At 41.1% G+C, this 23,425-nt stretch overlaps 1 protein-coding gene across 2 annotated transcripts in view; it reads left to right on the forward strand.

Annotated features, from left to right (window-relative positions):
• Positions 1-5,787: 5,787 nt before the first annotated feature.
• The window catches only part of LOC124135074 (prostatic acid phosphatase-like), a 35,490-nt gene continuing 17,852 nt past the window's right edge, over positions 5,788-23,425 (forward strand). The window contains exons 1-4 of one of the 2 annotated variants that reach the window (XM_046500268.2): positions 5,788-5,943; positions 19,713-19,808; positions 20,364-20,456; positions 22,274-22,426. In XM_046500268.2, the coding sequence (XP_046356224.2) occupies positions 5,857-5,943; positions 19,713-19,808; positions 20,364-20,456; positions 22,274-22,426 (429 nt within the window). In that variant the 5' untranslated portion in view covers positions 5,788-5,856. Of the gene's footprint in view, positions 5,944-19,712; positions 19,809-20,363; positions 20,457-20,669; positions 20,733-22,273; positions 22,427-23,425 lie in introns of those variants that run through there. The other variant, XM_048389390.1, reaches the window with a different exon arrangement.

Below are 23,425 nucleotides of genomic sequence, written 5' to 3' on the forward strand. Positions count from 1 at the left end.
CCCAATTTATTATTTTATATGATATTTTCTTCTCTGAAACATTGAGAAGAATAATACAGCAAGTGGTTTAACCAGATCGTCGCACTGCATTAAGAATACGGTTTGGTCTGCCGGAGACATGGTTATAAACGAGGGGTTAATAAGGAATACTTTCTGCCAAAGTTTGAGTTTTAGATCTTTATAACAATCACACGTTACCAGGTGAACCTCATCTTCAACAGTTTGGCCATTACATAATTTGCAGACGCGTTCAGAAACGGAGTTTTCGGGCGTGTATAATGGCCTCTTATTAATTCTAGAGGTAAAGTTCCACGGCGAAGTTTAGCTAAAGTGCGTCATCGTGATCTATCCAGAATAAGACGTACATAAAATGAAACATTCAGTGTATTTTTAAACAATCTAAACGTTCTAAGCCTATTACCTGTAGTTTGGCCAGTGTCATTCCAAAGTTCATGAAACCAGTTTTCCATATTAAGTTCTATCAATTTGGATATTAAAAAAATTTGGAAACCACTATTACCAATGTTATAATAATCCAAAAATGGTAAATCCCAAGAACCAAACAATCTTACAACTCTACTGTCCCAGGACTTTCGGAATGACAGAGACCAGTTTCTGATAAAGTTGCACATCCAACAGACAGTGGACTTCTATCAGTGGCACATCCAACAGACAGAGGACATCTATCAGTGGCTACATCCAACCAGACAGAGGACTTCTATCAGTAGCACATCCAACAGACAGTGGACTTCTATCAGTGGCACATCCAACAGACAATAGACTTCTATCAGTGGCACATCCAACAGACAGTGGACTTCTATCAGTGGCACATCCAACAGACAGAGGACTTCTATCAGTGGCACATCCAACAGACAATAGACTTCTATCAGTGGCACATCCAACAGACAGTGGACTTCTATCAGTGGCACATCCAACAGACAGTGGACTTCTATCAGTGGCACATCCAACAGACAATAGACTTCTATCAGTGGCACATCAAACATACAGTGGACTTCTATCAGTGGCACATCCAACAGACAGTGGACTTCTATCAGTGGCACATCCAACAGACAATAGACTTCTATCAGTGGCACATCCAACAGACAGTGGACTCCTGTAAATGCACGTTAAACATACAGTGGACTTCTATCAGTGGCACATCAAACATACAGTGGACTTCTATCAGTGGAGCATCCAACAGACAATAGACTTCTATCAGTGGAGCATCCAACAGACAGTGGACTTCTATCAGTGGCACATCAAACATACAGTGGACTTCTATCAGTAGCACATCCAACACACAGTGGACTTCTATCAGTGGCACATCCAACAGACAGAGGACTTCTATCAGTGGCACATCCAACAGACAGTGGACTTCTATCAGTGGCACATCCAACATACAGTGGACTTCTATCAGTGGCACATCCAACAGACAGAGGACTTCTATCAGTGGCACATCCAACAGACAATAGACTTCTATCAGTGGAGCATCCAACAGACAATAGACTTCTATTAGTGGCACATCCAACAGACAGTGGACTTCTATCAGTGGCACATCCAACAGACAGTGGACTTCTATCAGTGGCACATCCAACATACAGTGGACTTCTATCAGTGGCACATCCAACAGACAATAGTCTTCTATCAGTGGCACATCCAACAGACAATAGACTTCTATCAGTGGCACATCCAACAGACAATAGACTTCTATCAGTGGCACATCCAACAGACAGTGGACTTCTATCAGTGGCACATCCAACAGACAGTGGACTTCTATCAGTGGCACATCCAACAGACAATAGACTTCTATCAGTGGCACATCCAACATACAGTGGACTTCTATCAGTGGCACATCCAACAGACAATAGACTTCTATCAGTGGCACATCCAACAGACAGTGGACTTCTATCAGTGGCACATCCAACAGACAGTGGACTTCTATCAGTGGCACATCCAACAGACAGTGGACTTCTATCAGTGGCACATCCAACAGACAGTGGACTTCTATCAGTGGCACATCCAACAGACAGTGGACTTCTATCAGTGGCACATCCAACAGACAGTGGACTTCTATCAGTGGAGCATCCAACAGACAATAGACTTCTATTAGTGGCACATCCAACAGACAGTGGACTTCTATCAGTGGCACATCCAACAGACAGTGGACTTCTATCAGTGGCACATCCAACATACAGTGGACTTCTATCAGTGGCACATCCAACAGACAATAGTCTTCTATCAGTGGCACATCCAACAGACAATAGACTTCTATCAGTGGCACATCCAACAGACAATAGACTTCTATCAGTGGCACATCCAACAGACAGTGGACTTCTATCAGTGGCACATCCAACAGACAGTGGACTTCTATCAGTGGCACATCCAACAGACAGTGGACTTCTATCAGTGGCACATCCAACATACAGTGGACTTCTATCAGTGGCACATCCAACAGACAGTGAACTTCTATCAGTGGCACATCCAACAGACAATAGACTTCTATCAGTGGCACATCCAACAGACAGTGGACTCCTGTAAATGCACGTTAAACAGACAGTGAACTCATATCAGTAGCACATTAAACATACTGACTGATAGAGAAAGGATAAATTCAGGATAACCGCATATGGGGATTCAATTTCAGATGCATTACGTGGATTCACTTCTCAATGAATGGTATTTCGATATTATGTTGTTGAAGAATTAGGACATAGATTATAGTTACCGCTCTGAATGTATGTGAAAACAGGTGCTTCCTCACTGCTTTTATCACGTAGAAGGGTATAGGAATAAGTGGAATTGTCGCGACGAACCTCCCAAATGTACCAGCATACCATGGGACTTGCCATAGGCCGGAGGCTCGTACCATAGAAGCGTCAGCATGAACTTAATCTGAAGTCATAATAAAGAACGTTTGAGACATTTCCATAGATGTGTATTAGAGGTCTATGTACCACTTATTGATGGGTAATATACATTCATTGATGGATAGGTTGCAGGAAATCGCACACAACAATTACTAAATGCACAAAAAGGGGATGACAAAAGCCCAGAGGATCTTTATATAAACTGGAAGAGGTGTCCCAATCATCATCACAAGATCTTTGCTGGGTTGATTTATCCCTGGTATAATAACATTATGAAATAAATAAATGCAAATCTCAGTGGCAATTAGCAAGTTAACCAAATCTGACAGTACTGAAGATAATACTCCGATATTGACTGTTGAGCTGATCTCACCATAAATCCAAACAACGGACGCACATTCCAGTGTGCAGAACAGATACACATAGAAGGCGCCTATCAGTCAACAAGCTGCCCTAGGTAGGTTCAACCCTGGAAAAGCAAACATAGGAAGAAAATGAAAGTTTGTTTGCATTTACCACAATAGTATTTCAAAACAGAGTTCAATTGAGTTATTCTCACTCTCGGATCTTCTTAATTTGTCATGTTTCAAAAGACGGTAGATCCAGACTAATCGATTGAAATAATACTGAGCTTCTCTTTTTACTTTTGAAAGAAACAATAACAGACATATGTTATAACCACAACAGGTGTGATATGTGTTACATCGAGTTCGGAATATTAACAAGATGATAGTGTGTGTGCAAGAATATCATAAGAGGGCACCGATAATGTATAAATATGTGAATTGTTTTAAAATCACCTACGTCTGTACAGTTTCATATTTAGATCTATGCATAAAGATTCAGAATGACAAAAATCTCTCCACAAGACTGTATGACAAGACGAATGACTTCAACTTTCCCTTTCAGTCGAGCAATATTCCAGCAGCCCCAGATTTTTGTGTCTACGTTTCACAACTATTCAGGTACAATCCAGCATGCTCTTTCTACGAAGATTTCGAAGAGCGTCATTTGATTCTTGCTTTAAAGGTTACAAAATTCAAGGCCTCGGTAAAATAATTAAAAATGAGTATGGTAGACATGTACCCGGGAGGACATTTCCAAATTGTACGCATCAGTGACAAAATGATGCCCGATGCAATTCCCTATTTTGATTTGTACCAACCGTTCCCGTGTTTTTTTCAAGTGAACAAGGGATTTGCTTTTGCATGTGTTTGTGACGGGTTTTGTCGCTTTCATTTACATTCAAATGCGTTGTTTTAGGTACTTATATCGATGAAATGGTTCAATAATGGTCAAATAAGTAATTCCGTCCCATCTATGTACCCACCTAAGCTAGTATTAAAGAGATCAGTGAAACCGCCTCGTCCGTTGTATATTTATATCGATGAATAAAGTTTCAGAGTGACACAAAAAGCAATCTCATTAAAACAGATCTTAGTTCTCGCTGCCACAAAACAAAAATCTGAGGACATCCCATTACGGGTCACGTCAGAACGACCTTTCGCGAACTTTGACCGACCACTGAAATGACTAACAAGAAGTCGACATCAGCCAATAAGAAAGCAGCTTTCTCGAGCTTCATGGCACTCGTTTCAACCTGACGACTCCCATTTCAGACTACGCTTGAAAAATATGTTGACAGGGTTCTCGATTAAAATTTTCAAAACTGAACAAACGAACATTCCGGAATGTCTAATATATGGTTGAGATTGTATGGCAGTGCTTCCCACGTACTGTGCAACGCCTCCTCCCTTCAAACGTTTATCAGAAGTGAGAGATAATTTTGACGGAATCGGTCGTACGGGCCGTAACTGTCGTTCGGAATATTCTGTGTTACATGAGGTTGCATGATTAGAAAACACATTCCGACTGTCACTTTCATGATCTGGTAAGCGACGCTTTGATTGGTCGGATGAAAGGTCGTTCTGACGTGACCCGTAATGGGATGTCCTCAGATCTTTGTTTAGCGATAACAAGAACTAAGATCTGATTTTAATGGGATTGCTCAAAATTATCCGCAAGACTTTGACAAGGGCAATGGTTTCAACTTTCTAATGGTCAACTTTCCCCATATGTCGAGCTATATATTCCAACACCTCCTCTGTCTTCATTTCACAACTTTGAGGTACAATCGAGCATGCGTCATACGACTCTTGCGCAAATGTTGTTTCGAAAAGTCTCGTGATAGTCATGTGGATGACATTTCCAAATTTGACGCGTCAGTGACAAAAGTGATATCTGATGCAATTCCCTATTTTGACTTGAAACTTATGTTACCCTGTTTGTTTAGGTGAACAATTAACTTGCCTTTGCGTGTGTTTGTGGCGGTGAGGTAGAATAGACTTCATAATACATATGTTCCGTGTGTTGCAATATTTATGATATTGTTCTGGTTTTCACCATGCTCTTAAATGTTCTCAAACTTCTCTTCCAGATGTTGAATTTGAATGTGACGTTAAAATATATCAGCTCTCTTTTTATGAAGAAAAAGTAATCTCAGCCCCTAAAATGAGGGAAAAAGCACGACTCTACCAAAACAAAACGCCCCCTCCCCTAATATGAAATGGTGCGCCCCTAATTAAGCTGAAAATACATGTATGGTTAATTTGTTTCTTGTGTTTTTTATCTTATGTTCAAGGTGAAATGTGTTGTATATATGATGTCCATGTTAAATACAATTCTAGTTGTCTCGAATTCCAGCAATCTATAATTTCATTATGCAATAAGACATTTCACCACTGTAATCAGAGCAAGACATATTTCGCCCCACAACGACGTCTGTTAAGAAAATGTACATAATTTACTGTTTGTTTAATTTCTCTTTGCATATCGTCAACTGACGCCAGGTATTTCAGTGCTGTTATAACACCAATCCGTTTTAGCCTTATTACATGCAACCCAAACAGGGCCACCAACTTCGTTCCAAAGGGAGGTCACTCTAAACTAACGGTGACATCGAAAACAAAAATATGACGGAGTCAGAGAAATGAGACTGCTAATAGTTTTAGTTTTATTGACAGCAGTGGATATCATAAGTCCGTCTGATTCAACAACATTAAGATTCGTACAAATTGTGAGTATGTCAACGCTATTTGTGGGCTACTTTTTCCGGGCCATGTTCAGTCGCTTCATCACTGTCATACTTGTGACATAGCTGTCTCATATATCACAGTAGGGGTGACCGTGTCGGAAGATCTGGCACAGACACAGGGGATTTTGTTGTCGAGATCTACTGATTTTGTATCATATCGTGTCTGTATTAATCTTTATTAAAACCTAGGAGTAGTGCACATTTTTCGGATTTCAATTATCGCCGCGTGAAATCGAACTGACATTGCCAGCTCGAAGCTATTGGCTGGAGTTCGCCAACACTTTACCTACCACGGGACCACCGGCGCTATTACGACTAATTAGACATTTTCACCGCGAAACTAGAAACTTGATAACAATCGTACCGAGTCTGTACAAAAGAAAAATTACATTGAATTAATTCGCTAAAAGTGATAGCTAACACATATCCGAACTCACAATTCGCCCTAACCGTAATCTTACTGAAATGATCGTGAAGGGTGCTTGATTGTTAACGAAATTATAGGTCAAAGGATAGAGTTAGGTGTAACCTAATAAGCTGTGCCATGGACCCTAAATATAGATTAAGTGTTAAGTGTCCATGGCTGTGCCTGGTAAACTACATTTTTGGTGCCAAAGACGAGACTAAATTGGGCAACAATGCAGTTTACCGAGCTCTACCATCCGCTCTATTACCAGGCTTTAGTCTGACCGCTGTCTCGCTATACCGTTACCGTGCCTCACGCTCCAGTGACTCTTGCTTCATGTTTTAATGAAGTCATTGTTGTAATGACATCAGCTGTCTATTTATTAAGCATAAAAATGGTTGGAAAGATTGCATCACCAGCGTTAGAAACTGGCACTAGTCCTGTAGTCCTTACCAACCTGCCCAATAGTAAAGGTATCCTAAGGACTAGTAGAAATTGGCCCATTTTAAGGGTTTTGCTATATGTTATCATTATAAGGACTAGTGGACAAAAGCTGTTAGTTTCTAACCCTGATCACTAATTGCCTCACGTTTCACCGACCTCACATACATTGCCTGAGAAGCTACTATGCCTTGGGGTGGGCATGGGTGGCCCAGTCGTACAAGGCGCCGCGATTTGCTGTGCAGAGTTGCGTCCCTTGGGCACGCCAGAAACCTATGATTGTGGGTTCGAATCCCGGTTCGCCCCGATTATGTTTCAAGGTTTGTCAGCACCATACCCGTGCTCGTGGGTTTCACCGAAGTGGTAAACGTCTGAGACCTGCATCACTTCGGGCTTTCCTCCCACATTAAGCTGACACGCCGTGATATAACTGGAATATTGTTAAAAGCGGCGTTAAACCCAACTCACTCACTACTATGCCTTGGGGCTTTCAATTGTCCCCAGGGGTTGATGGAACATGTTTTGCCATTAATGCATTTTGATGAGCTAAATACTGAGAACCGGGGCAATAGATTACACATACATGATTTTAGATAACAACCAGTTTAGCGCACATGTACACAAACATAAAGGATCGTATACAATGCTGCAAGCGTAATAGTTGTTTTTAAACTTGATAATAAACATGATAAACATGGATTTTCCTTGGGATACACTGTGTTACAATTGTACATGCATTAAGTAGGTGAGATAGTGAACCCAACCTCACCTTCAATCAGAAAGGGGTAGTCATCCCTTAGGAAAGGGTATTGACCTTTTTCACGCTTTCGCCATCTTGGATCGAAAATGAGGCTTGGAGAGCATAGCTCCATGCAGTGAGAGTCGCATCAGCTGATAGGGAACAGACAGCATGTTGTGCATTTCACTGATGGACATTTCAACATTTGTTCAAACAAACAAAAAATGGTATCCTCTGTATCTAATACAGAAGATATTTCACATTTATTATGAGGTCCAACTAAAATATGCCTGTAATACACTGGAATTAGCATTTTGCTGTCAGGATTTCGGAAGTGAATCGAAAGGTGCATTTCGAGATACGTATTTCAGAAATAGATTGTTTTATCATAACCTCGTCGGCATATAGGTACAATGGCACAGTATATTCAATGACAGAAGTTTTTGTATCGTAAATGAACCGCATAACATGAAACACGTCAGTGTACTTTTGCAAATTTGCTCAGTCAATGCGTGGCTTGGCGAACTCGAGATCGTCGATCATGTTTATTTCACGTTTCTTAGTGGTGTTTGCTGCACAACGCACTATCGTTTTGCTATGAGTCCAGTTGACAAAAGACACTTTTTCTGCTATGATTGTTATCTTAACATATTACGATGTAAATGAAATTAGTTCACAAAATAATTCATATGTCAAAATAAATATTCAGAAGGGGCGATAACTCTATTCAGTGTGTACAATTAGAGATGATACTTTACTTGTTCTTCAAACATCACTTACTTAACTGATTATTGCCGATTGAGATTGCATCGTGCACAACAAAAGTAATAATGTGTGAACTGTTTAAAATAAGTTAAAAGGAAACTAAAAATTGATAAACATAAATATTGCATGAAATTGAAGAAATATAAGAATTGATACAACCACCAACTTCTTGAACACCCTCACCTAATCCTGTATGATGATAGGTAATTGTATATCAAAAGGAAGCTACTAATACCGTATTCGACGTAATAAGCGCCCAGGCCGCTCTCAAAATTAGAAATAGGGGGCTCTTATTGGAATATTATTTTGGTGGAAAAAAGAAGAGTTGAAAGATAAATTTCGTGGTTTATGCTTACACACTGAAATGTTTATATGCTACAGATACATTTTTCCAGAATTTAATTGCCCATAATTAAGAATGCATATAACACACGAGTGCGTATTATACGCGAATAAATACGTCTTGTGTACATTGATCAATCGGAAGGAGTGCTAATTGGGATTGTTCACTAGGCAATACTATCAACAAATATCGCCATGGGCGCTTATTAGAGCGGGGCGCTTATTACGTCGAATACGGTACATTTATCCTGAATAGTTTGAAAATGTCTTGATCAGATATGAGTACAGATAAAATAACAAAAGATAAAAAGGAATCAACTTCAATTGGTAATCAAGCCAAGATAAAATATATGTATTGGTACAAATTATGTTGATAGAACAATCTGGATTTTTCATATTTAACAAAGAAAAACAAACCGAAATTTTCATGTCTTTATTTCTCACAATATAAGTTTTCAAAACTTAGCATGGACCAGGTGTTTTTGTCAGTCAAAAGCACCTAATTAAATTCCAGGAGAAAATAATTTTCTTGCTTGTAAACAAATTGTACAATGTGCTTTTTTAGTGTCTGATAAATATTGGCCATGTTGTTTTGTGAGTGAATAAGGCTTTTCACTTCCTCGTCCTATTTAAGTGAAATATGACAGGAAGCACATTTGTTGATTAAATGAATATGGCGTTTCACTTTCTCGTCCTTTGACAGGATGCACATTGTACCCGTATATGACCGCGGATAAGCCGACCCCGTAGATAAGCCGAGGTGTTAATTTGACCATTGAAATACGAAAGAAAATGATATGACCCGCAGATAAGCCGAATCAGGAATTGAAAGACAAAAAACACTGCGAAGTCGGACTGCAAGACATGTGCCGGTACTCGCAAATATTCAAAAATATAAGATGAAAAACGTTGTAATTATATTGAAAAAGTCATTATTATTTCTAAAAAAGATTTAACAAACCAGTCATCCACTTTCATAATGTGGGAAGCTGTTTCTCGTGGTTTTTTTTAATCTCATAATGATCGTTATATGTTGCCATCAACAACCAAGCGCCATTTTGTGAATCGGTGTATATAGAATTATGAACCCGTGAGAAAATATATCAGCTGGCGCGAAGACTCGCAGTTTGAATTCAGCATCGTAAGCATGGCGTTTTTGTTTAAAACTCATGATGAAAATGTCAGTCTGTAAAAATATACCAACTTTTATAACCCCCTTTACACCACTATTGTATGTTAATCCAATTGAATTAAATAAATGACCATCACTTACTCACAGGCTTCTCCAGTTTATTAAACTAATCTCTCGAAAACAAAGGAATTAAGCCCCTACTCCCAACTCGATCGCTAAGCACCCACAACTTGAAAATGTTTGTGTAAACAACATGACAATACCAATCGGCCCGTTATTATCAATGCTCATTTCCTTGTGTACCGTGTTGCTTTAAACAACAGGAAGCAATCACAGTGGTCACCGTTCGTGATGTCACAGGTAACAGCTGATCACATGTTTTTGCAAATGGCGAACGGAATAACTCGCCGATACAGTTGTTTATTTGCCTCTTTCAATAAAGGTAGACACTTGTTCACTATCAATTTATGAACTTTGCAAAACGTACGTAATAGCTATTGGCGATTTTATCTGGGGATTATATATTATAGCTGTGAATTACATATATTGTTACATGTAAAGATTGTGGAGTTTACGAAGAACGATAAACTTTGAACATTCAATTGAAAACTTATTATCGGAAGGAGTAACATGCATAACATTTTTTTAATAATGACAACATTGGTGTATAATAATAACTTTATTGATAATTTATAAGAATAATGGCTCTAGTCGTGGCAACTTCCAAACTTTCGGGAAGTTGTAATCTATCGGACCGTCATTCAGCCGATGTTTCTGACAGATCACGATCTGAAAAATACTATCATGAAAGTGTATCCCGTGGATAAGCCGACCCCTTTCTACAGAATCTTTTTTCTGGTCCTCAAAATTCGGCTTATACGCGGTCATATACGGTAACCATTGTGTTACTGTCAGCAGAAAGCTCCTCCAGACATCCATCACTGGATACTGGTACTTCATTGTGTTGACTCGCTGGCCTGAAATGAATAATTCAATAATATTGTAATAATATTTCTACTTCAATAAATTTTATTATAAACAATGCATATTCACCTTCTCTCAAAATATTGCTTATTTAGAAAACAACATTCTTCTGAAATAGAGAAATTTAAGGAAAATTAATCACAGTGTGTAACATAACATCCTACTTTAGAACAATCTTGAAGGCATCAATTCATCTGATATGTCTAAAACTCAAACAGTATATTCTGTGTAAACAGTAAACTCAACAGATGCATCAATTTAATGACAGTGTACTACAGCTCTTTATATCAATGTCACACAGAAATTCACTCTTGTTTTAATGAAACACGTTTTGATATTTGTAATACCGGTATGTATTTAATCATGAAATACTTTGTTTTGTCTGACCATGCTGAAAACATACTTTCGCTGGAGTGAAATAAATAAGATTTTTATTAAAATCAGGTGAAATATCACGTTTTGTCACACCTACAGTCAGTCTGCCTCATTGACACTATGGTTTTCTGAGTAAGGTCATGAAGATCACAAAGAAAATATAAGACTTGAATTTATTTTGTCAAATGAAATGTTTATCTCTTCTTGTGGTTTACTAAAGTTGATATCTTGACTTGAAAATATTAACTTTGTCAGATCACAAGATGAGATAAATTCATGCAATCATCGTTATTTGACAAGGAAAACAAATTTCTTCCATGTATTTATATTTTTTTATGTTTCTCGTTTTGATTATAAAAATTATAAAAATGATCACACCACTTGACTTGATTGAAGTAAACTAAGGTTCTAAAGATTGTTAACAATAGTAAAATATTACATCATAACAATATAATTATTGCAAAAGGACACAGTAAGCACAACTATATTCTTACATATAAATTGATATGATTAATAATCAATTATACATGGCAATTGCTTGCGCAAAAGAAATCATTTTGTTTTAAAAGTTTCAAAACATGTTTGTGGACATAAAACCAGATGGGTTTCACAATTAAACAAAGGGAATAAATGAGTTATGATTGCAATACGCATGGGAATTAAAAATAATTCTGTTTATACTTTAAGTTTATAGTAATGTCAATATCAATTTATGCATTTTAAATATTTGAATACAAACTGTTAAAGAGTTATCTGTTTCTGTAAATTATATAAAGATCACATGTAGATTGAACATTTACTGGTCATTAATTAGTTGGCTTTTTGTTCATTTCATGACATGATTAATTTGGTACAGTAAAGTAAATATCATTTTGGTAGAAATATTGTTTACAAAATGCAGATCAAACTGTACTTTACTTCACATATTTACACACCCTTTATGTAATAATTCAGTTGAAATATTACACCTCATGCTATCTAATCTGTCAACATTGACAATCAAAATAACAACTGTTCACATTCACAACAGCACAAGTAGATCTAGAGGTCTAATATTGTATTGGAATGCATTTGAGTCTATTACAATTTACATCAAATACGCAACTGATGCAAACTTCTTATTTGTTCATTGGGTACATTTTAACTGAATCACCGGTAGATTGGGAGAGATGTGTGCACAGCTGATTGTTATTTCCGGCTTAGTTTACGAGAAAATACACATGGTAATCTTAATCTCTGCATATAAAACAATGCCTTGGAGAGCAGGAAATACATATTAAATGGTAAATCATCATGTCTAGTGATGGTTTATATCAAATTTCATACTTTTATTGGCCAAGTTTGTTTTACCTGTTTATTCACCTGAATTCGCTGAAAGGATACGATAACGCTCATCAATTATTTTGACCCCGAAGGTAGCGTTGTTTGCTTTTGAAAATGTCCAGACAGAAAAATTTAAATTTCCGGTAAGCAATTTTTTAAACCGGACATTTGAGATTCCCAATCGGACATGTCCGGCGCATATGACCGTTTCCAGACCCCTGGTCAAAAGGTCAATATTTCAACTTCAAATACAACCCGCAAAGTTATTTAAATTATTGGAATGCATTTGAGTCTATTACAATTTACATCAAATACGCAACTGATGCAAACTTCTTATTTGTTATGATTGTAAATTCTCAGTTGGTTACAATTTGATACATTACATCAACATATCAATTTAGTTAGTTTCTGACATCTATCTAGATATGGTCAAAAGCAGGGGTCCGGAAAATTTAAAATCCCAATCGGACATTTGCATTTAGGCCACGCCCCCTTGAAATAGCGTATTTAAGTACGACTTTTCACACACATTACAAGTTGTTACATAAGTGTTCCCTCGTTAATGCAAGCTTCGGTTATAGCGCGTGGTATAGCATGGCTCCCAAAATTTACTAACATATATAATAAACTCAAGTTTTCCAATGACACGATGTTTTCCCCCCATCTCAGAAAACATTATCAGCTGATCACCGCGATCACGTAACACCAGTCAACAAATCCGACTGAAGTACGCAATTTAATCCTATTATTATAATATCTGGTAATAAAAAAAATGTTCATTGTTTATCTGGACTAATGTTTGCAATATATTTGATTAATTATATTCCATATTTCATTCAATAATTATAATAATGTTTACAGTAATTTTGGCGAAATCATATGCAAAGTGATTGGTAGATCGCACAAGTCACTGTTATTAACAGCAACCACGGTCAGATTACCGCTATTGATGCCTTGAAACAAACTTTAGATGCAAGAGAATGGATACACATATCATAAATGCCATACCATGACCTCGCTAAGAGTCATATTTGAGGCAGTTTGACTAATAAATGTCAACATAACGTTTTCGCATTCGAAATACATGTAGCGCGGGAAGTCCCTATGGTGACTGGTCAAAATCATTCCATACGTCTAAAAATATCCTGCATACCATCTGTACCAAAGTGCTACGCTTATGGTTCTTATAATTTTAAGTATGTATGGTGGAAGCTGCAACTAAAATGACACGATATTGGAATATATTATTCCTGATAAAATAATAATTTCAGATACAATTTCTTCTGACCATTGCATCAAAATTTTTTGAAGTTGTATCATTGGGTACATTTTAACTGAATCACCGGTAGATTGGGAGAGATGTGTGCACAGCTGATTGTTATTTCCGGCTTAGTTTACGAGAAAATACACACTGTAATCTTAATCTCTGCATATAAAACAATGCCTTGGAGAGCAGGAAATACATTTTAAATGGTAAATCATCATGTCTAGTGATGGTTTATATCAAATTTCATACTTTTATTGACCAAGTTTGTTTTACCTGTTTATTCACCTGAATTCGCTGAAAGGATACGATAACGCTCATCAATTATTTTGACCCCGAAGGTAGCGTTGTTTGCTTTTGAAAATGTCCAGACAGAAAAATTTAAATTTCCGGTAAGCAATTTTTTAAACCGGACATTTGAGATTCCCAATCGGACATGTCCGGCGCATATGACCGTTTCCGGACCCCTGGTCAAAAGGTCAATATTTCGACTTCAAATACAACCCGCAAAGTTATTTAAACTAACAATAAATAGTTTGGCTTAATGGTGTGTAAACAATGAATTATTCTTTACAAGATCTCAGTAGCATTTGTATTAAGTCAGCTACCATAAAGTGCACTGGGAGTTACCAGGTGGTCATCATGTGGTCATGGTTATTTTAAATTGAAATCACAAAAGAACGGCCAGACTCAAATTTATATTGGTAAGGGGACCAGATAACAGTAGAATAGTTAGTCAATGATAGGAATAAGAATAATGTTCAATACTTACGATAAATGTACCGGGATGGTTAAATTGTCACAGTTTGTCCCGATTGCGTGCCTTGCTGACATCTCCATGTGTTTCATGTGCTATCCAGCCTTCACCTTCTGCTCTCCAAGCCTCGCTTTCAAACCGGAAGTAGCGAAGTGTGAAAAAGGTCAATAGACTTGGGGGAAACCTATCTTTACCCATACACAAGTTTTGTTTGTTTGTTTGTTCTTTAATGCTGCACTCAGCATTATTCCAGCTATATGACATGGTCTGTAAATATTAAATCTCTTATACCCCGCCACGAACAACACAGGCTGCACGTGGACTTCTCAGAGGAAGAATAAATCCCTTATACCCCGCTTCAAAGCAAAAAGCCTCATGCTTTTTCCCGAATTAATAGAAGTCACGATACATAGCACACGTTAACGTCAGCTCAATGGAACAGCTGTTTTCAATCAAGTTTGAATTTGTGCTCTTTCTTTTTCATTGTCACCATGGTCACATTAAAACATGTTGGTAAGATAAATTCTTGTAGCAGGATCACTTGGGGTACATGGGGTTTTATGCGTCACTCATAGGTTTTATACCATTCAACTCCGGATCGCATCTTCCTGAGGCAAGTGAGTTAACTGACTATAAAATTCCAGTTTCCACCCTTGCCGAACTAGGCTGGTATTATGGAGTTACATTTTGGCTGGACTAACGAGTCTATGCATAGTCCAATCAAAATCGCGCACCGAAATCGAAATCCGGTTCTTAAAGTGTCAAGCAGATTTTGGTCGACTGCAGGATTTGCAAAGCATGTGCATCGCTAACTCATTGTCAACAGATATTTTCTAAATCTTTTCATGCTTTTAATCAAGGTGCTCACGTGATTTGATGCACTTCGCGATGTAAGACTCGTTTTATCACAATATAGATCTTGATTATCAATCAGATCGTCTTGACTGGGCGCCACCGTTTTGTTTGAAGCAAATGCAAGTGATACCAGAGGATGAATCTGATTGGTCAATAGGTATAGAAAGGACAAAACTCGTAATAGCCACTGGTGGCGCTAAGATCGAGCCCAGGAATTTCAGCCTAGTTCGACAAGGGTGGAAACTGGACTTTTAAAGTCAGTTAACTCTCTTGCCTCGGGAAGATGCCGGATCGTGGTATAAAGCCTAACACGGGACACATAAAACAAATATGGGTAATTCTTCATACATTAACCAACATGTATGGTATTCACTTTTCTCTTGTCGGTGAGTATATTTAATATTACCAGATGTTTTTATTGATTTTGCGACCTTTAAACAATATTATTGTGTACAGTACTTGTTGATGTTCGTCAGTTGATGGAGACAGTGTGAATGAGCAAATGAACTGATTCAACATGTCAGGGATGGAAATTAGAGCTAGCCTTGTTTGACCAAGACCATTCTCTTTCAGATTAAATCCTCCTTGGGGCACTTATTGCATTTTCCTTGCTCAAGAAAATCTACATGACATAGTTGTAACCATTTTCCTTAATAAATAATGTTACCACACAAAAAACAACGTTTGGTTTCCCTGGCGGAGCTGGAGGCTTTTATCAACCCGAGGCTTTGTCCAGTGGACCTGTGCCCGTGAGCCAGGTGGGTTCACTTGAACCCCCAGCACCTCGGGACCGGGACCCGGTGTCAGACAGTCGGGGGATGCGAGGGCCCAGGCCTTAGGGTGCCCCCTTCCTATTCCGTCTACAACCTCTCTCGCCGAGGAGTCTGAGGCTACCTTCCGCTGGAGTCGAGGGATGAGGAGTGGATGGGAGGAGGGAGGGGATGACTCTGAGGTTGCAGGGAGCTTTTCCTTCGCATCCTCGCTGAGGCATGTCAGGGATAAGATTGTCCAAGTACTGCCTCAGGTGGCTGCCCCTATGCCTGTCTCGGATCCGTTCTGCCTTCCGCCTTCCGGGGGACGCTTTTGCTCCGTGCAAAGCGCCCCAGGTACGGCTCCGCATTTTGACCTCACTGGTACACGATGTCATCAATCCTCTGCTGTCGGGTGCCCGTAAAAGGTTTGATCTCCCCGAACTTACTAGGCGGTACCCGTTGGCAGAGGATTGTGACTTCGAGGTGCCGGTCGTGGACGAGTGCGTCTGGACTTCGGTGACCCTAGGGGGGTCTTCGACCTTTAACTTAGCCAAGGCTAAGCAGGGCCGAGCAGGGACGAGGTTCACAATCATCTGGCGAGGGATGCTATCCGTAGCTGCGCCTCCCAGATGATGAGCGCAGTCATGGGCATGCGCCGGCTGTGGATGTCCGTGTCCAAGTACTCGGCGTCCACACGCCAAGAACTACTCACCGGATCCTCGCTCCTCACAAGTGGAGGCTCGACCCGGGGATATTCGGGATAATCTCCCGATTATACGGGTCGTTCCAGGTGGATCTGTTTGCGTCTGGGGTGAACCACCAGACACCATGGTTCTGCTCCCAAGTCCCCGACCCGAGGTCGGCGGCACCGGACGCCTTCCAGCTAGGTTGGACGGACAGAGTTCTGTGGGCCTTCCCACCAGTTCCTCTGATTCCCAGGGTCCTTTCTCAGCTAGCCACTCAGCCTGCGCGGCTTCTTGTGCTACTGGCACCTCTTTGGTCGGCGCAGAGTTGGTTTCCCGTAATACTCAGGTTTCTGGCTCGGCCTCCTGTTCTATTACCTTTACGACAGGACCTCCTATCCCAAAACTGGGCACTCCACCCGAATCCCAGGATTCAGTGTGTGGCTTGGCCACTGTCAGGAATCGCCTCCAGGAGAGCGGTTTTCCTGCATGAGTTGCAGACACAATACTGGCTTCGCGGAGGGATTCGACAAACGTTCAATATGAGGATAGATGGGCCTGCTATGCGCGCTGGTGTGTCGACAAAGGGCATGCAGATCTCTTTTCTGCAGATCTAGTCGCGGTGTTAGAGTTCCTCCAATCACGACTTGATGCTGGCCTGGCCGCATCGACAGTCAGGGGGTACTCAACAGCCATTGCGGCTTTTAACGTCCCAATCGACGGGGCACTTCTGGGTGCGCACCCTTTAGTGCAGCGCTTTTTGGCAGGCGTGGACAGGATCCGACTGCCTGTCCGGCAGATCAGTCCTCCTTGGGACTTGTCAATCGTTCTTGATTGGCTGTCTGGTCCTTCCTTTCGGGATCTGTCGTCTCTCTCCCTTCAGCTGTTGAGCTAGAAGGCGGCGTTCCTTGTGGCGGTGGCGTCAGGTAGACGGTTAGGCGACATTCACGCAATGTCCGCCGATCCCGAGCTGACCGTCTTTCACCAGGACAGAGTCAGTATTCGCCTACCGGACACTTACCGTCCCAAGGTTGCACACGCTTTCCACGTGATGGCTCCTATCGAGCTACCTGCTCTTTCACAGCCTTCCTCGTCGGGGACCTCTGCAAGACATGCTCATGTTTCGGATGTCCGCAAGATTCTCAAGGTCTATATCAGCAAGACTAAGGATATCCGTAAGTATAACCAATTATTCTGCTGTTACGGCGGTGGGAAGGCTGGCTCCCCTGCGAGCAAACAATCTATTTCACGGTGGATTGTCTCTGCTATCTGTTCGGCGTATACAAACAAAGGGAGGGACCCCCCTGAGGGGTTGAAGGCTCATTCGGTTAGGGCAGTGGCTACGTCAAAAGCGTATGCCGCCTCTCTGCCCATTGAGGAGATCTGCTCCGCGGCTATTTGGAGCCGGCCGAGTACGTTCATCAAACACTACCAAATCGATAAACACTCCAGGGAGCGTGCTCGGTTCGGTCAGTCAGTTCTCCGCACTGGGCAGAGTTCTACATCTCTAGCCGATTGAGACTTCAAGATTTTAGAATGTCCCCCGGTTTTCTTGGCTTTGTAATGCTCCGTCTCCTCTCTTCTCTCCGGGAATGACTATTCTTCGGTAGCCATTACTAATCGATAATGCACTCGTTTTGCACACGACACTGGCTCGATCCTACGGGACCCTAAAGCCTGCATAGCTACCAGGCGTATTGTCCCTAGCGATTATTGTCCCCGTTATCACTTGTACAAAAGTGTGGGGGGGATGTTCTTGAGTTTTCACTCGTTTTATGATAAAGCCCACTACTGCAGCTTTTTTCATAGCGTATGGTCAGACCAGGCCCTGTCTCAAGCCCCCGCCTCTCGACGGTGGTGCCTCACAATAAGGTGGGTTCCATTTTTTTAATTCTCTATAGTCTTGTAAAACAATGTGATTATTTACACTCGTTGCAGACGGATGCCACTTCCTTATTATCTTTAGGAGTCTATCTTGATGCAATAAGTGCCCCAAGGAGGATTTAATCTGAAAGAGAATCGCACAAACCTGTAGAGGTTATGGATTCTCTGATGAAATGCTCCTTGGGGCACGGCTGCCCGCCTCCCCACATTCCGTCTGCTATGAGACATTGGAAATTTGATTTGGGTGAGAGTCGCTCCCCTTGGCGTGTGTCGCCTGTAGAGGGTGAGGCCCCATTGGGGTGGTCATATATCATACAAAAACGTTGTTTTTTGTGTGGTAACATTTGTTATTAAGGAAAATGGTTACAACTATGTCATGTAGATTTTCTTGAGAAAGGAAAATGCAATAAGTGCCCCAAGGAGGATTTCATCAGAGAATCCATAACCTCTACAGGTTTGTACGAATTTTGTTAAAGGTTGGTTGGGTGGTTTGTTATTTAACGCCGCACTCAACAATATTCCAGCTATATGACGACGGTCTGTAAATAATCAAGTCTGGACCAGACAATCCAGTGATTAATATCATAAGCATTGATCCACGCAATTGAGTTAGATGACATGCATCAACCATGTCAGCGAGCCTGACCCGCCGATCCCGTTAGTCGCCTCTTACGATAAGCATAGTCGCCTTTTACGGCAAGCATGGGTTGCTGAAGACCTATTCTACCCCGGATCTTCATGAGTCTTGTTAAAGGTAATCTAAGGGTAAGAAGAATGTCAACGATTGAGGGGTATTGCTATATGTTATCACTATTTGGGCTAGTAGACAGTTTTTGGTTCATTTCCATCCCAGCTTGTTTGTTTGAGTTGACGTACATCATCAAGTCCTAAAATGTTATCAAGTTTTTCGAAGGCATTTAGAAGTGATACACATAAGGAAGAGAATTTATCCACAACTAAGTTGACATCCATAAGTTCTCCTCCTATAATCTTATATATCCTTAATTATAACCTGGATGTTAGAAGAGGACATTTCTTCTCTGTTTCAGCTGTTCCGCCATGGTGACCGTAGTCCGACCCATGTGTACCCCACAGACCCCTATCAGGAGGACTCCTGGCCCCAGGGGTTTGGGCAGCTCTCCAAGGTTTGTTCACATCTTCAGATTCATTCTAGAGCCATGCCTCCACTGTCTCAATAATGACATTAGAATGATCTCAAATGTATGGGTGTCAATCAAGTGAATGGTTTCCAACACCAGGGATTTATTTACACCTGCTCCGAGGCCGATATCTGGTCCAAAGTCATCGGCTGGGACGGCTGTCTGTTTGTTTACAGTTTCAGCCTTCATTCTAGCAGCCTGTGCCAAAAACATTTAATCCAACTAGATATTTAGCTCGTCAAAAAAATTTCCACTGGTCCTGAGCATGCTGAGTTTAGTTTACTAGTTTGCATATGTTATAAGTTGTAGCAGGATCACGAGGGGTACATGGGGTTTTATGCGTCCCTTGTTAGGTTTTATATCAAAAGGCGGAGTCAGTTTTCTGAAATGATTTGTTTTCATGTCAGAGTACAGCATCCCACTGTTATGAGAACGTCACATTAACAGGAATTTTATTGTGTTGACTCAGTCAAAGATCCCCTCCACTCTATCTGTGTTGAAATAGTGTATAAAATTATGTTTGTCATATAAATGTTACAGGTTGGCATGCAGCAGATGTATGAAGTGGGTCAGTTCATCAGAACACGCTATGTAGGCGCTGGCTTCCTGACTGCTAACTACACAAACACAGAGGTGAGTCAGTTCATCAGAACACGCTACGTAGGTGCTGGCTTCCTGACTGCTAGCTACACAAACACAGAGGTGAGTCAGTTCATCAGAACACGCTACGTAGGCGCTGGCTTCCTGACTGCTAGCTACACAAACACAGAGGTGAGTCAGTTCATCAGAACACGCTATGTAGGTGCTGACTTCCTGACTGCTAGCTACACAAACACAGAGGTGAGTCAGTTCATCAGAACACGCTACGTAGGCGCTGGCTTCCTGACTGCTAACTACACAAACACAGAGGTGAGTCAGTTCATCAGATCATGCTACGTAGGTGCTGACTTTTTGACTGCTAGCTACACAAACACAGAGGTGAGTCAGTTCATCAGAACACGCTATGTAGGTGCTGGCTTCCTGACTGCTAGCTACACAAACACAGAGGTGAGTCAGTTCATCAGAACATGCTATGTAGGTGCTGACTTCCTGACTGCTAGCTACACAAACACAGAGGTGAGTCAGTTCATCAGAACACGCTATGTAGGTGCTGACTTCCTGACTGCTAGCTAGACAAACACAGAGGTGAGTCAGTTCATCAGAACACGCTATGTAGGTGCTGATTTCCTGACTGCTAGCTACACAAACACAGAGGTGAGTCAGTTCATTAGAACACGCTACATAGGTGCTGACTTCCTGACTGCTAGCTACACAAACACAGAGGTGAGTCAGTTCATCAGAACACGCTACATAGGTGCTGGCTTCCTGACTGCTAGCTACACAAACACAGAGGTGAGTCAGTTCATCAGAACACACTACATAGGTGCTGCTTTCCTGACTGCTAGCTACACAAACACAGAGGTGAGTCAGTTCATCAGAACACGCTACATAGGTGCTGGCTTCCTGACTGCTAGCTACACAAACACAGAGGTGAGTCAGTTCATCAGAACACACTACATAGGTGCTGCTTTCCTGACTGCTAGCTACACAAACACAGAGGTGAGTCAGTTCATCAGAACACACTACATAGGTGCTGATTTCCTGACTGCTAGCTACACAAACACAGAGGTGAGTCAGTTCATTAGAACACGCTACATAGGTGCTGACTTCCTGACTGCTAGCTACACAAACACAGAGGTGAGTCAGTTCATCAGAACACGCTACATAGGTGCTGGCTTCCTGACTGCTAGCTACACAAACACAGAGGTGAGTCAGTTCATCAGAACACACTACATAGGTGCTGCTTTCCTGACTGCTAGCTACACAAACACAGAGGTGAGTCAGTTCATCAGAACACGCTACATAGGTGCTGGCTTCCTGACTGCTAGCTACACAAACACAGAGGTGAGTCAGTTCATCAGAACACACTACATAGGTGCTGCTTTCCTGACTGCTAGCTACACAAACACAGAGGTGAGTCAGTTCATCAGAAATAATAATATGGTATACTTCCCAGGGAGTTCAAATTGAATGCTTGTTTGTTTGTATGTTGTTTAATGCCGCACTCAGCAATATTCCAGCTACATGACGGCGGTCTTTAAATTATCGAGTCTTGACCAGACAATCCAGTCTTTGACATCATGAGCATTGATGTACGTTATGTGGATATGATTACATGAATCAACCAAGTCAGCGAGCCTGACCACCCAATCCCGTTTGTCGCCTCTTACGACAAGCATGGGTTGCGGAAGACCAATTCTAACCCGGGATCTTCATGGGTCTCCAATTGATTTGTTAAACTGACAATAATGTCATGTGCTTCTAGTATGCCCTTTAAGAGTGTGGATCCTTGTGTCATGTACATGGCCGATTGACATGATTACTATTATGATTATTATTATGTTCTGTAGATTCGTGTTCAGAGCACAGACATTGACAGAACGTTGATGAGCGCCTACTGTGTTCTCACTGGCCTTTATCCACCAGAGGGCAGTCAAGTTTGGAATGGCACATTACCATGGCAACCAATACCAGTGCACACAGTTCCCCGATCAGAGGATTATGTAAGTGTTGTGTGACAGTCTATATCTAAAGTAAATACTAATTTGTTCATCTTCGCTGTTCACTGTACAGATTTGCATCTCTTGGACGCACAAGAAACCTATGTTTGTGGTTTCAAATCCCAGTTCATCACGATTATGTTTCTGGTTTGTCAGCCGCACCTGTGCTTGTGGGTTTCACCAAAGTGGTAAAAGTTTAAGACCGGTATCACTTCGGGTTCTCCTCCCAAATCAAGCTGACATGTCGTGATATAACTGGAATACTGTTCAAAGTGGTGTTAAACCCAACTCACTCACTCACTATATCTTAAAGTAAATACTAAATTGTTCAGCTGATGTTATGTGGGGCTGACTAGTGTGTCTCTCAAAATCTTGATAGTTGATAGCGCATGTGCCCAGAGAGCGGAAGGCTGGTGGTTCGATGCAAGGCCACATCATACCAAAAGACGTTAAAAGATGGTACTTATTGTTATGCTGCTTGACAGTATCAAGGGCCTAGATCAGTCAGTATACTGTGTCTGAGTAGGATATTCATGTTAAAACTATGCCACAGTATCTCAGTGGGATAGCACTCTAAAACTAGCCTTTGTCCGGACTAGGACAAGATCTTGAAGATGCTGTCGCACAATCTGATGATCCTGACCTCGGGTGGTGACTTTTGGTCTTCCACTTTGTGGTCGGTTATCTGTAGTGTTGGTGGTTTGGTACCGTTGCTGGGGCCTGTATATGGTCCTTACGTGGACTTAAAATGCATTGGCTACTTGCCGGGCGGTTTGTCCAGCTTGCAATCGTCAAAGGGCTTGGCGTTGCTGATTTCTTGTCAATCTTGGCATGTGGTAGCAATTCAATAACAAATGAATGTTATCCGGTCTGAGTGGACTTTTATAGGGCACAAAATGGGGGAACACGTGCATTTCAATTTGCACGGAACTCACGTGCATTGGCTTACCATGGCCCTTGCCGTGATGCGTTTAGGCGATCGGTTTTATTGTCCTCTGCTTT

The sequence above is a fragment of the Haliotis rufescens genome, unplaced genomic scaffold (assembly GCF_023055435.1).
Source record: "Haliotis rufescens isolate VD_foot unplaced genomic scaffold, xgHalRufe1.0.p SCAF_10, whole genome shotgun sequence".
Classification (NCBI taxonomy): Eukaryota; Metazoa; Mollusca; class Gastropoda; order Lepetellida; family Haliotidae; genus Haliotis; species Haliotis rufescens.